General features: G+C 31.0%; 1 protein-coding gene across 1 annotated transcript; it reads left to right on the top strand.

The window, feature by feature from the left end:
* The first annotated feature begins 5,650 nt into the window (after window positions 1-5,650).
* Window positions 5,651-6,551, top strand: LOC105113980 (flowering-promoting factor 1-like). The gene has a single exon (XM_011010355.1). It carries the CDS (start codon window positions 5,928-5,930, stop codon window positions 6,264-6,266), a length of 339 nt encoding a protein of 112 aa, XP_011008657.1. The 5' UTR covers window positions 5,651-5,927; the 3' UTR covers window positions 6,267-6,551.
* Window positions 6,552-12,979: the final 6,428 nt, after the last annotated feature.

The raw sequence follows: 12,979 nt of genomic DNA, 5'->3' as shown, positions 1-12,979 counted from the left end.
ACATAGATTGATCAATTTTTGCAATTTTCTTTAAAATTTCCGCTATATTGTCAATTACTTATTTAACTTGAAAATTTAAATGGTTAAGCAATCTGCTAAAATAGTTTAGTGAACATGCACACCAGCGGCTCCATCCTATTTAGTACACATAGAAAATGGATTGTAAGATTAATTTAAATAAAATATATCGTTAATTAATTTGTTGTTGCTTATAAATATATTTAACTTGCAACCTTTTTTTTCTTTATAGGTTACGTCTCTTGTATGTGAGCCAAGCCCAATTGAGCTGTTTGTAGAGTCAAGACCATCAAAAGGAGGTGCAACAGTTTATAAACAACCGTGCTCAATACTTCATGGTATGTTCGTTCAATCATTTTATTTCATAAGTTATTATTTTCTTGAATTGAATAAAATGATTTTTTTTTTAATTCTTAGGAGATCTATAATAGCTGATTGAGGGAAAGATATGGGGACGATCTTTTGATCCATCCGGATTTTGATTTGGATTTATGGATGGAGGTAGGATCGTTTGGCGGACCCAATAAAAATCGAGTTTGTAGACTATCCAACACTACTATTGAAAACTTGCGAGCGACTTGTAGTATCTCAATCATTGGGAGCTCTTTATTAGTATCGATCACCCAGTCTAAGGAGTTCGCGGCCTTGAAACAACAATATGAATGACTCTTGATGGATTACGATCAATTTCGTCAAATGATCATGAATATTAGATCAAGGATGGGTGTGATGATACATATGCAGCTCTTTTTTAGCTATACAGTCTCGGAAACAACCAGCTTCCTCCCCCTCCCCCTCCAATTCCACTGTTATTCTAGTTTAATTTGGTTTTTAAAATACTTAAATTTGTAATGAATATTATTTAACATTATTTTTATATTTTTAATGTTTAATATAATTTTATTTGATTAAGTAGTTTTTTTATTATTAATCAATATAATATTTGAAAAAAATATTTATTCTAAATAATTTTTAAAAAATATTTTTAAATAAATACCAACGACCTTACAGATGGAACAAAGTCGTTGGTATTTTACCGAGAATTGCAAAAAAATTACTGCCTATGCCATAATCACCGACAACATTATTCTATCGGTTTTTATCGTTGATATTACCGATGGATAGCTTCTGTTGATATTTTATAGAGAGTTCTGAAATATTTTTTGTCCATGCCACAATCACCGATAGACTAGCCATCTGTGATTTATTGTTGGAAATACAGACAAAATGAATCCATTGATAAAGTTATCACGAGAATTTTTTTTGGCTCACTTTCCCTATCTGTAAGACCATTGGTGTTTGGTTTTTTTTCCCAACAGAAGTAGCGATAGAAATGAAAATTACCAATAATCAATATTTTAACAGATGGATTCTGTTGGTGATGTTATTGAGAAAAATATTACCGATGAATTATATATTTTTTATCAATAGAATGAATCCGTCGATAAAATTATTTAATGGTGTCATGATTGAATTTAAGTCATCATTTTATAAGAAAATAGTTCATAAATTTATGATTGGGAAAGGTAGACCAAGTAGAAATGCTGTGAATGTTCTTTATAAGAAAATATCTGTGAAGCAGTAATAACTATGGATAAATATCCAACATTTACTTCCTCCATCGACCAATAGATTTTGACAAGAGTACTGTCGGTTGGTTCAAACAGTCATGTTCATGGACCATTTGAGCCCATGTGACCATCATGTGGGCAACATATCAATTGTATACAGACAGTGTAGCATACATGTTCTTATGAGCATGGATGAAATTAATTTAATGATAAATATGTTGCTGAAAGCCTATGTAACAACGTGCGGTAGTGGTCCTTCCGAGCATTCCTACTTTAGGGTTAATGATTTGACTATGATATTACAAGAACATGGGAGAAAACCTGTCATAAAACTAATTATATGCAACAGCAAATATTTAAATCAACTTAACCTAGCTAAAAGCATTTAGATACTCAGAATATTGACCTAGGAAGAGTCTTTTCAAACGAGGCCTCTCATGTTAATTAATAGCAGACAATGTATAGCAAGGTCAGTGACAAAAATTTGATGTGAACAAAAGTTGTGGGAACAAAAGTTATGTGAAGCTTTTGCTATTGTCGTGACAAACATATGTAGTTTGTCTAGAAAAGTTCTCTACACAAGCAGCTTACTGAGCAAAGTTATTAATTACTCCGTTAAAAACCTAAATCATTATTAAAAAATTCATAAATATAAACAAAAATAATAAAAAAATATTTTTATTAGTATATTTCTGATAAATTTTATCGAAAGATATATTCTCTCAATATATATTAAGTGCAAAATTGTTAAAATCACAATTTTAACACGACATGGAAAACAAATTTGGATAGTAAAAACGAATTATCAAATCGTAAAAACAAATTTGGATAGTAAAAATGAATTATAAAATATTAAATTTTTTTAAGATTATGATATTTATTTTATTTTAATTTAATTTTTATTGATAAAATAGTTATTTGATCATTGTATGTAATTAGGATTAAGGTTGGGAGTTTTTAAAATAATATTAATTTCAACTATAATGATTTTTTTCTTTTCACCTATAAATATCAGTATAGTTGAACCACAATATATTTTTATGTAAATTAGAATGATTCTCTTTATAAAGTATAAATAAAAAAATAGAATTATTTAAAAAAAATTATATATCCAATTCAAACCTCTATAAAAAAACTATTATGTTTTGCTCCTTGTCCTACCTTCATGTGATTATAAATAACTAAATTTTTAATTAAAAATTAACACAACTAAATCAATGTAGGCATAATGTTCTAACTTGATTTTAATCCTTTATTTTGATAAAAAAAATTAAAAATACAAAAAATACTAGGTTTTATAGTTATTGTTATATTCAATTAATCTAATTAAGTAATGTTTTTAAAATTTTAAAAGCAAACATAAAACAGTTATTTTAGATATAATATATATAATAATGCTTATACCACCGTATAAAATTTTAAAAGCAAACATAAAACAGTTATTTTAGATATAATATATATAATAATGCTTATACCATCGTACAACTAATCTCTCCATACACACACACACACATATATACATATTGTCTTGATGTCGAATGCCACACATCAAGTAATTACCAACCCAAAGTCACCAGAAAGTCATCATCACTCAATGTACTTATTTTACTTCTTTAAGTAAACATGACTGAGCACAATAAATTTTTGTACGGCCATAGAATCGATGGATAAACTTAACAATTTTTTTTTGTAATTAAATGCCAATAGTCGGTTGACATCTGTAAAGGGCTGTGACAACAATTATGAAGGTAAAATCGTTAAATTGATCCTGAAATTGTGATTTTATCTGATTTTAATAATTTTACCTTGTTTTAATTTGTTTTTATTTATTTTCAAGTTTTATAAATAATTTAGTATGCAAAATCTATATTGATTTGTAAAATTATATGATTTTATGAGTTGAACCAAGATTTTAATAACCTTGACTGAGTGAATTAAAATGGAAAAAAATTAAAACAAAGAAAAAAATGATGACGTATTATTTTTATCAACGGAATTACAGATAAAATAAATTTTGTTGGTAAAATTCATTAGTAAAATTATTGGTAAACTGTGAACAAATATTCATCATGTCAATTACAAATGGAATCACTGACGGAAAATTCCATCGGTATTTTTCAGAGAGCTCTAGAACTATTTATTTTTTAATTGCACTATTAATTATTATTTTTTTCAAAAAAAATCATCGATGGATTGAAAAGTTATTAGTGTTATTTGGTAATTTTCTGAAAAAATAAAATAAAATTAAAATTTAAAATTAAATATTATAGACAAAATCACCAACGGATTGAAAAGTTGGTAGTAATATTTGGCAGTTTTTGAAAAAAATTTATTAAAATAAAAATTTAAATTAAATATTATAGACAGAATAATCAATGAAAAATTTAAATTAAATATTACAGACAGAATAATCAATGGAAGGATTAAAAATATTAATATTTAACTATCCGTTGGTAAAACACCTCAATAAAAAAAGCCTAGAATATCTAATTTTACAATAGACTCATCTCCTTTCTTTTTCTTATTCTTTTTTTTCATATGTAAAAAACATCAATATTCATTTTTTTCCTTTTCTTCTCTCCTTAACTCCTTCTTTTCTTCTTCATGCTCATGTATATCATCTTTTCCTTTCTTCTTTTTTCTTAATTTTTTTTAATTAGTATACTTTACAAAAAAAATTTCCTCTTCTTAGCTTCACTTACAACTATATTAAGGTAAGATTTTTTTTTAGGTTTTTTTCACTATATTTATTTTTTGTTTTATTTTTAATTGTTTTTATTCTTAATAATTATATGAATGTTGCTGTAGGATTTTTTTTTCATATGAGACCAATTTTTGGTTGATTTATTTATATGATTTTTAATTTTTTCTTATGAATTTTTATATTTGAATTTATTTTTTTGTGTTATTTATTTGTTGTAAATTTATTTGAGTTGATGTTGTTCTTCTTTTTTCCAAGCATTTTGAATATTATAGAGTGTTGATTTATATTAATTTAATTATTTTATAGTTTTGTAAAATAAATTTTTTAAAATATTTTTAAATAATTAACAATAGAATTATATATAGTATTGTGTCGAGGAAAATATCAAAAGAATGAAGCAGGAGATTTTTTTACATGCCTTTTCTGTTAATAAATCCATTAGTAATAATATTTTTTCATTACCAACATACTTACCGATATAATTTAAGAAGTTTTGAGAAAAAAATAATAATTTGGTTTTAATTAGATGTATTAGGTTTGACTAGTCAAAATAAGAGGCCACATAAAATTAAATTCTACATTAATGGTTTAATTAAAAAATCAATATGAAATAGAGATAAATCCAAGTCCATTAACCCACAAATTAAATTGAGTTGAGTTTAATTACATTGATACGAGTTAATGATTATATATAACAAGACCAATACAACCAATTCTAAATTTATTTCATTATTATTATTAAAAAACAGAAAAAAGCATTAATTTTCGGAATAAAACACAATTAAATTGAGGATGTCAACAAGCCTAACCGATTATTAACTATTTAAAAGAATATTTAATTATTTTTTATATTAAAAACTATTAATTAATTCGGATACATTATTAAATCATATCGAAAGCATTTGACCCCTAATGAAACTCAAGCTAATCAAAGGTGTATAATTTTACAGATTCAATTCAATTTTTCTAGTGGCTACAGTCAGGCTTTAATTTGTTCCCAGAAAATAATGACAAGTAGAGAATTATTGACAACAAAAGGACTAAAACCACCTTTAGGGTTTCAATATTTCTCCAATGATGAGTAGTAACCATCAAAAAGAAGCTCCCAAAATACAATGCCACTCGATCTTAGCCGCCGAACCCACCAGCAATATTTTCTCACCGATCTCTCACACCCTCTTCACGTGGACATCTCGTGATACAAGTGGGTGCAAAAATCTTTTGCTGATTGACTTTCTACAATTTTTATGATTTCTTGCAAAGCAGTCCTCGTGGAAATTAGTGGATTCTCTGTTCTAAAGCAAGCCAAAGCTTACACGACCTCCATGTATAGATTCTCCTAAACCAACCCCACGGATGGTACATGTGCCCTAAACCACACCCTACGAGAATCCCTGTACCGTCTTATTTAATGCCATAAGGACCCACTACATATAGATTCTATATCCACAAAGCCCCATCATAAACCCTACTCTTGTATTTTTTCTGCCCCATGACGCAGATAAATACCCCCCCTCCTATTCCCTTCTTCACTCGCCAACCAACTCTAGCAAGCTACTGCTTTCTTCTTCGATAAAACCCTAGCCACAACCAAGCATTTTACAACAACAAAAAGACTAATAATATTCACAAAAATGTCAGGAGTTTGGGTTTTCAAAAACAACGGTGTAATGCGCCTGGTGGAGAACCCTGCTGCTGAATCTAATGAAAAGAATGGAGGTGGTCCAAGGAGAAAGGTATTGGTGCACTTGCCATCAGGCCAAGTGGTAAATTCATACTCTACCCTTGAACAAATCTTGAAAGAGCTAGGATGGGAGAGGTATTATGGGGGTGATCGTGACCTCTTCCAATTCCACAAACACTCTTCCATTGATCTAATCTCTCTTCCTAGAGACTTCTCCAAGTTCAACTCTGTCTACATGTATGATATTGTCATTAAGAACCCTAACATGTTCCATGTTAGAGATATGTAAGCGCTCTCTATATCTCTAGCTAGAGCTTAATTTCTTCATGCAGTTGTGTCCAGCCCTTCTACCCTTCTCTTTGTATCATATAGTGTGTGATTTCCCAGGTTTATTTTCCCTAGATAGCTTGGACATCGTTCTCCTTTTCACATTTGGTGTGCGTCCTTCTTCCTCCCCTTTAATCTCCCAGTGTGTAGGAATAATTCGAACTAGGTTCAGGTTGTTCCCTTGTTTGATATGTACCAAAATAAGCTTAAAACCTGATGTTCGGGTTTTCTATTGGAAATTTGTAATGCTGTGTTTTCTAATAATTAAGATCATGAGTTTACTTTTTATCCATAGAAATTGATTACCATCTATGTTGTCAACCCAGCTTGTTGCCATTGCTAGCTAGCGGCCTAGCTCGATGTTTTTTCTTCTTGGAAAAAAAAGAAAAGAGAAAAGAATTTATGATCCCTTAAGCTTTTGAATATCATCGTTGCTCTTGCCACTACATCTCTTTTCCATATGCAGGCATTTGGCCATCCTGCTATGAACATATGTTCTTATGTATGCAGCAGGCAAAAGCATAAGAAAGACGATACAAGGGAAGCTAGGGTTATGTTTTTTCCGATCTTCTGGCACAAGAATGTCAATTCTCATTAGGACTTCACTTTGTTCTTTCAAGATTATTTTTTCTTGAGTCATATTTACTGTTGTGTTGTTACTAAATCTCTTTCCCAGTTTTTTAACAAATGGACTCGTCCAAGCCATTGAATCCTTGGCTGTAAGACTCTAGGCAGTTGTGAAAAATCACTTGAACAAGGGAACAATTAACTAACAGCAAGTCATAGGGGCCATGAGAATCCACCAGGTCTACAAAGTCGTACAAAAAGATTCCAGCACAGTGGTTCAATTGGCAAAACAGTGAGTGGGAACTTGGTTGATGCTAGTTCGAATTATGGCTTTGCCAAATGACGACATAACCGTAAATTTTGGGATATGGCAACCCAATTGATCGAATTGGAGGCTGTCTCTATATAAGAGAGAGTGACAATATGAGTTTGATGTTGTGATCAGGCATATTAATTTCTATTGGTGACTAGCTAAGCAACAAGGTTTGTGAAAGAGAAGAGGGATTGACAATGGCTTTGTCTAAAACTTTCTGGCCATAACCCCTTTTACTTGAGTTATAATTGATCATGACAACACAAGGGAAAAAATATATATAGATAAGGCTAAAACATGCCAAAAATGAGTGAAAAATAAATACTGTGAGAAAAAAAAACTCTTAATAAAATAATACTACATCTGCCCTAAACTAATTATAATTATTAATTTGGCTTAATCCCCAATTAATATCTTGAGGATTTCAAGTTAATTTGGCGTAATCCCTAATTAATATCTTGAGGGTTTCAAGTTTACTTTTTTGGATAATCATGGAGAGAAAGAAAGGGTTTCAAGTCTTCATTGTCAGAAATTATGGATCCATCTATAATGGTAGATGTGATAATGTCCTTTTGTAATATACATGTCAATATATAATATATAATTAATTACGAGTCTTGTGTGTTGCCATCCTCTTGGATGATGCGGAGGTATGTATGAACAATTGATTCAAGCATTTATAAGTTTAAGATACCATATATATACATTAGAAGTTGTAACAATTTTCAATATTTTGAGTTATACTTTCTTACTAAATTTGTATTTGCTACAAGAGAAATTTCATAGAAAAACACTAGTTAAATCAATTAATATTGTGCCTGAATAAGCTTTTTTGATATATTAGAGAAGATCTTAACATTATTATTTTTTTAATTATTTTCAGTTTCATCCATTATTAAAACCCCTATCCCATGAATCAAAGTTCTAATAAAAAATTCAAAAATATTAAATTCAAATTTTTTTTTTGTTTTCAAAACCCTAATCTGATCAAAACATGTACACCTATTTTTCCTATATAAAATCATTTTTTATTAAAAAGATAATAAATTCTCCTTGTAAATATTAATTTAAACAGATCTAAAAGAATTTTTTTAAAAAATTAAACTTAATTGAATTCAAGTAATATTTAAAAGTGAAAGCTGGTATTTTGAGTTAAAAATAGATATTAATATAATGGGTAGAGAGGAAAGGGAGGCAACAAAGAGAGTGTTTTTGGCCAATCAAATTTGTGTTTATCCTTTGACGAATTAGTTAAGAGGAGGGGAGATCATGAGGTCCCCCCCAAGAAGTGGGAACTAGATGATGGGGTTTCACGTGAAGTAGATCACGACAGTGCCTCACAAACCACACAAGTCATGCCACGTGTCCAAATCAGATTTGGGGGGTGAAGTGTGTGGTCATGCACGTGGACCATTGCTGTTTTCATTTTTGATGTGATTTTAGGTTAAATGATAGGATCATAGGCTAAAAGGGTCTCGTGTCCATGAAGAAGGGTTGTATAGTTTGTAGAACGAGCTCAGGCCAGATTACCTCTTAGAGCCCAGATGATGGTCCAAGCTTCATCTACATTTTCTTGCGCAGAAGGCCCACATATATAGCCCAACCCAAATCCATGGCAGATATTAAATCCAGAAAGTTTTGGAGTTTTTTCACTGGATTAAAAAAATTCATGAAATTTTTTTTTCAATAATGTATTCTTGAAATTTTTATGGAATTTATTTCTTTACTGGGAGAAATAACCTATGATCCTATCATTTACCCTCTCATTTGGCTTCGTAATTGTTTTTTTTTAATGTGATTTTCTTGATTTACTAGTTAGTACTGTCATTTATGTTTGATGAGTAATATTTTTAAAAAAATTATATTACCCTCTCATTTGGCTTCGTAATTGTTTTTCTTTTAATGTGATTTTCTTGATTTACTGGTTAGTACTGTCCTTTATGTTTGACGAGTAATATTTTAAAAAAAATTATATCTTAAAAATTTAAAAATATCTAAATATATATATATATATATTTAGTAATTTTAGTTAATTTTAATCATTTCATTATTTATTTTAATTTTTGTTGAAACTTTGTGAGTAAAAATAATATTGAAAATCATAAAAAACATATATAAAAATAATAATTATTATAAATGAAAATCAAACCAATAATTAAGTATCATGAATAAAAAATTGAGTTTAAAATTTTTTTAAATCATAATCGAAAATGGGCTCCACACATACCCCGCCACATGAAAGCATAACCTAAGTAGCCTTCTTAATTTGGCTATGGATGAAAGAGAGAATAAGTTGAAACATCTGGGCATATCTAGGCATATCCGTAGCCGTAGCCATAGCCATAGCCATAGCCCTTCGATTCAACTTCTTTACAACCACCATCAGAAGCAAACATCAAGCATCTCATCCCACAGAAAGTCAAGAGCTTCACATAGGGGGAAAGTGTTGACTTCAAGCATGCATAGGAGGAACATGCAGAGAGAGAGAGAGAGAGAGAGCTCTTAAGCTATGCAGATTTAATTAAAAGATGAAGCTAAGAATTTGAATTCCATCAGCACAAGGAAGAGAACGACACTAAATTACCCTTTAGCCATGCATGCTTCGTTCGGTCTTCACCCGTTTTGCTTATCCACTAACATAAAAACAAATCTTAAGAAATATTAGACAAATTAACAAATCTTTTTATTGATGCACGGAGAGAAGGAACACCAAGCAGAAGGGAAAAAGAAAATAAAGATTTCTTTTGGAATTTATAAGACACGCACGAGTATGCTTAATAATCACATGGCTCTACCTATAATTGCGAAGTCGTCATCTCCCTCGTGCTCCAAGCAAATAAAAAATGTTCATATAAATCAACCCAATGGATAACTATATACGTACATACAAAAAATAATAGTTATGAAGCAAAAGACCTAAAATCTATAACAAAAATGGTCAAATCACCAAATCAATATGGTGTTTGTCGCACCCGACATCGCGGCGGCCTTAAAAATAATTTAAATGGAATGGAAAGAATGGATTTCTGGCATCATGTTCTTTGATGGGGAATTGTCTTTGTTTAAGGAGTCGCCACCTAGTATTATGGTTACTAGGAACCCTAACTGGTCAACAGAGATTCTATGGTTCGAGACTGGTTACGTAAAAGGGAAGATATCATCACCCCTTAAACGTCCTACCTAAGGCAGGCTGCATTGCTACTCTTTGTCTTTAATTGCCAATATTTTTTTTGTTGGTTTATATTATGATTGTTTGTGTGTAATATTCCTGACTCTGGCGCCAGTGAATATTCAACTACGGATATTTCCAACTCTGACGTTGGTAAATATTGCGTAGGTATCAAAGTAAATAAATTTAAATCATTAATTGCTAATATTTTTTTTGTTTATACTATGATTGTTTATGTGTAATATTCCTGACTCTGGCGTCAGTGAATATTCGACTACGGATATTTCTAACTCTGGTGTTAGTAAATATTACGTAGGTATCAAATTGAACAAATCAAAGTCATCATTTTTTTTTCCTTTCATTCCTGACTCTGGCGTCAGTAAATAAATAAATAAAAGTAAATTTTTATTTACGCGTGCACATATTTTTTTTTATTTTTCTAACTAAATAAAATAAAATACAACGAATAAAAATAATATAAATTTAAATTGGTATTTTTATTCCTGACTCTGGCGTCAGTGAATAAACCAATAAATTTATATTATTTTTATTCATGCATACATATTTTTATTTTCATATTTTTTATTTTTTATTTTATTTTAGTTTTTACCAACAGGCGTGCGTGAACTGCTCACGCACTTTTGCTACAGGAAGCATGTAATTAAAATGTAAGGAGGGAAAGACCAACTTACCTGATGCTGCAACTAAAGATGATAATGATAGTGAAGGGCCGGCTTGATGCTATTTTCTCTTCCTCCGTTTTCCTCTTGGTGTCCCTCTAATCCTCCTTTTCTCTGTCCTTTTTTTTTTTCAAGCATACCTCTAGCAAACACAGTAACCAGTTAATTATTTTAGTAAGAAAGGAAGGAAACTTACCTAGGCGTGTGGCTGCTGAAGGCGAAGTCGAGGGAGACTGGGGAGAAAAAAGGATTAAGGGGCGGCGACTAATATAGAGTTCGTCGCCCCCTTCTTTTTTATGTTTCTTTCTGTTAAGGTTTCTGGTAATGGCCTCTTCTTAAGATTTTTTTCTTTTAGGGTTTCTCTCTAATCGTCTTCCTTCCTCTCTCTCTCTCTCTCCTTTTTTTGCTCTATTTTTCTGGGTTAATTCTCTATTCTCGGGTCTATCCTCCCCTCCTTTCTTTACCTTTGACATCTGTATTTATAGTGTCAGAGTCCCTTTGTGTGTGAGAAACCAAGTTTCAATCAAACTCATTCTCTTTTTTGAAGTTCGAATTCGAATCAAATTCAAAAGCAGACAACTATCATTATCTTAAGGATTATCTTGAACAAGGTAAGGATTATCTTGAAGTAGATAAGGATTATCTTGAAAAAGGTAAGAATTACCTTGAAGGTAAGGATTATCTTGAAGAAGATAAGGATTATCTTGAGGATAAGGCTATAATGACAAAGGGACATTGTAATCCTTAATTTTTACAGAAGTTGACAAATCACACTTTTCATCGAAATAAATCTCTGATCTTTTAATTTTTCATTTTAAACCCTGTAAAAATTAAATTAAAATCCAAAGGGCCAAAATTGGGTTATGACAGTTGCCCCCTCTTTATAATATTTACAATGCAAAGATATTGAAAATTTTCATTTTCTTTAGCTTTGTGTAGTAAATTTATAAAGAAAAGTAGATACGGAAAGAGATTTTTTTTTTTGTAGAGTCTTGAAAACTTCGAAAGCAGTAGATTGACATATGACTTTTATAGAGAGAAACAAGACATTTGGAAGACGACCCCCTTTTTTTTTGTTTTTTGGTTTATTATCTTCTTTTTCTTTTCTTTTTTTTTTTTGAAATGGATCAAATTGTTTTGGGCAACTTGCCCAATGATAAAAGAAACGCAAAGAATTTTGTGAGTGGTCTAATTATTCCGAGCGACTTGCCCAATGAAGAATAAAAATACGAGGATTTTTTTTTGTGATGGTATATTGTAATGGGTTACCTACCCAGTATAGGATGGTATATTGTAATGGGTTACCGGCCCAAATAGTCACATTGTAATGGGTTACTTGCCCAGTATATGATGGTATATTGTAATGGGTTACCGACCCAGATGGTCACACTGTAATGGGTCACCTGCCCAATTGGTATATTGTAATGGGTTACCTACCCAGATGGTCACATTGTAATGGGTTACCGACCCAGTTGGTATATTGTAATGGGTTACCTACCCAGATGATATATTGTAATGGGTTACCGACCCAGATGGTCACATTGTAATGGGTCACCTGCCCAGTTGGTATATTGTAATGGGTTACCGACCCAGATGGTCACATTGTAATGGGTCACCTGCCCAGTTGGTATATTGTAATGGGTTACCGACCCAGATGGTCACATTGTAATGGGTCACCTGCCCATATGGTATATTGTAATGGGTTACCGACCCAGATGGTCACATTGTAATGGGTCACCTGCCCAGATGGTATATTGTAATGGGTTACCGACCCAGTTGGTATATTGTAATGGGTTACCTACCCAGATGGTCACATTGTAATGGGTCACCTGCCCAGTTGGTATATTGTAATGGGTTACCTACCTAGTTGGTATATTAGTAATGGGTCACCTGCCCAGTGGAAAAATACGAGGATTTTTTTAATAAGACATGATAGGGCTCGAAGG

Source organism: Populus euphratica, unplaced genomic scaffold (assembly GCF_000495115.2).
Source record: "Populus euphratica unplaced genomic scaffold, PopEup_1.0 scaffold476.1, whole genome shotgun sequence".
NCBI lineage: Eukaryota > Viridiplantae > Streptophyta > Magnoliopsida > Malpighiales > Salicaceae > Populus > Populus euphratica.
The sequence above is the reverse complement of the archived record's forward strand: the minus strand, read 5'-3'. Positions and strand labels throughout refer to the sequence as shown.

What these genes read in the sequence shown, in the direction of transcription:
- LOC105113980 (XM_011010355.1), top strand. Translation starts at nt 5,928, where the DNA reads ATGTCAGGAGTTTGGGTTTTCAAAAACAACGGTGTAATGCGCCTGGTG.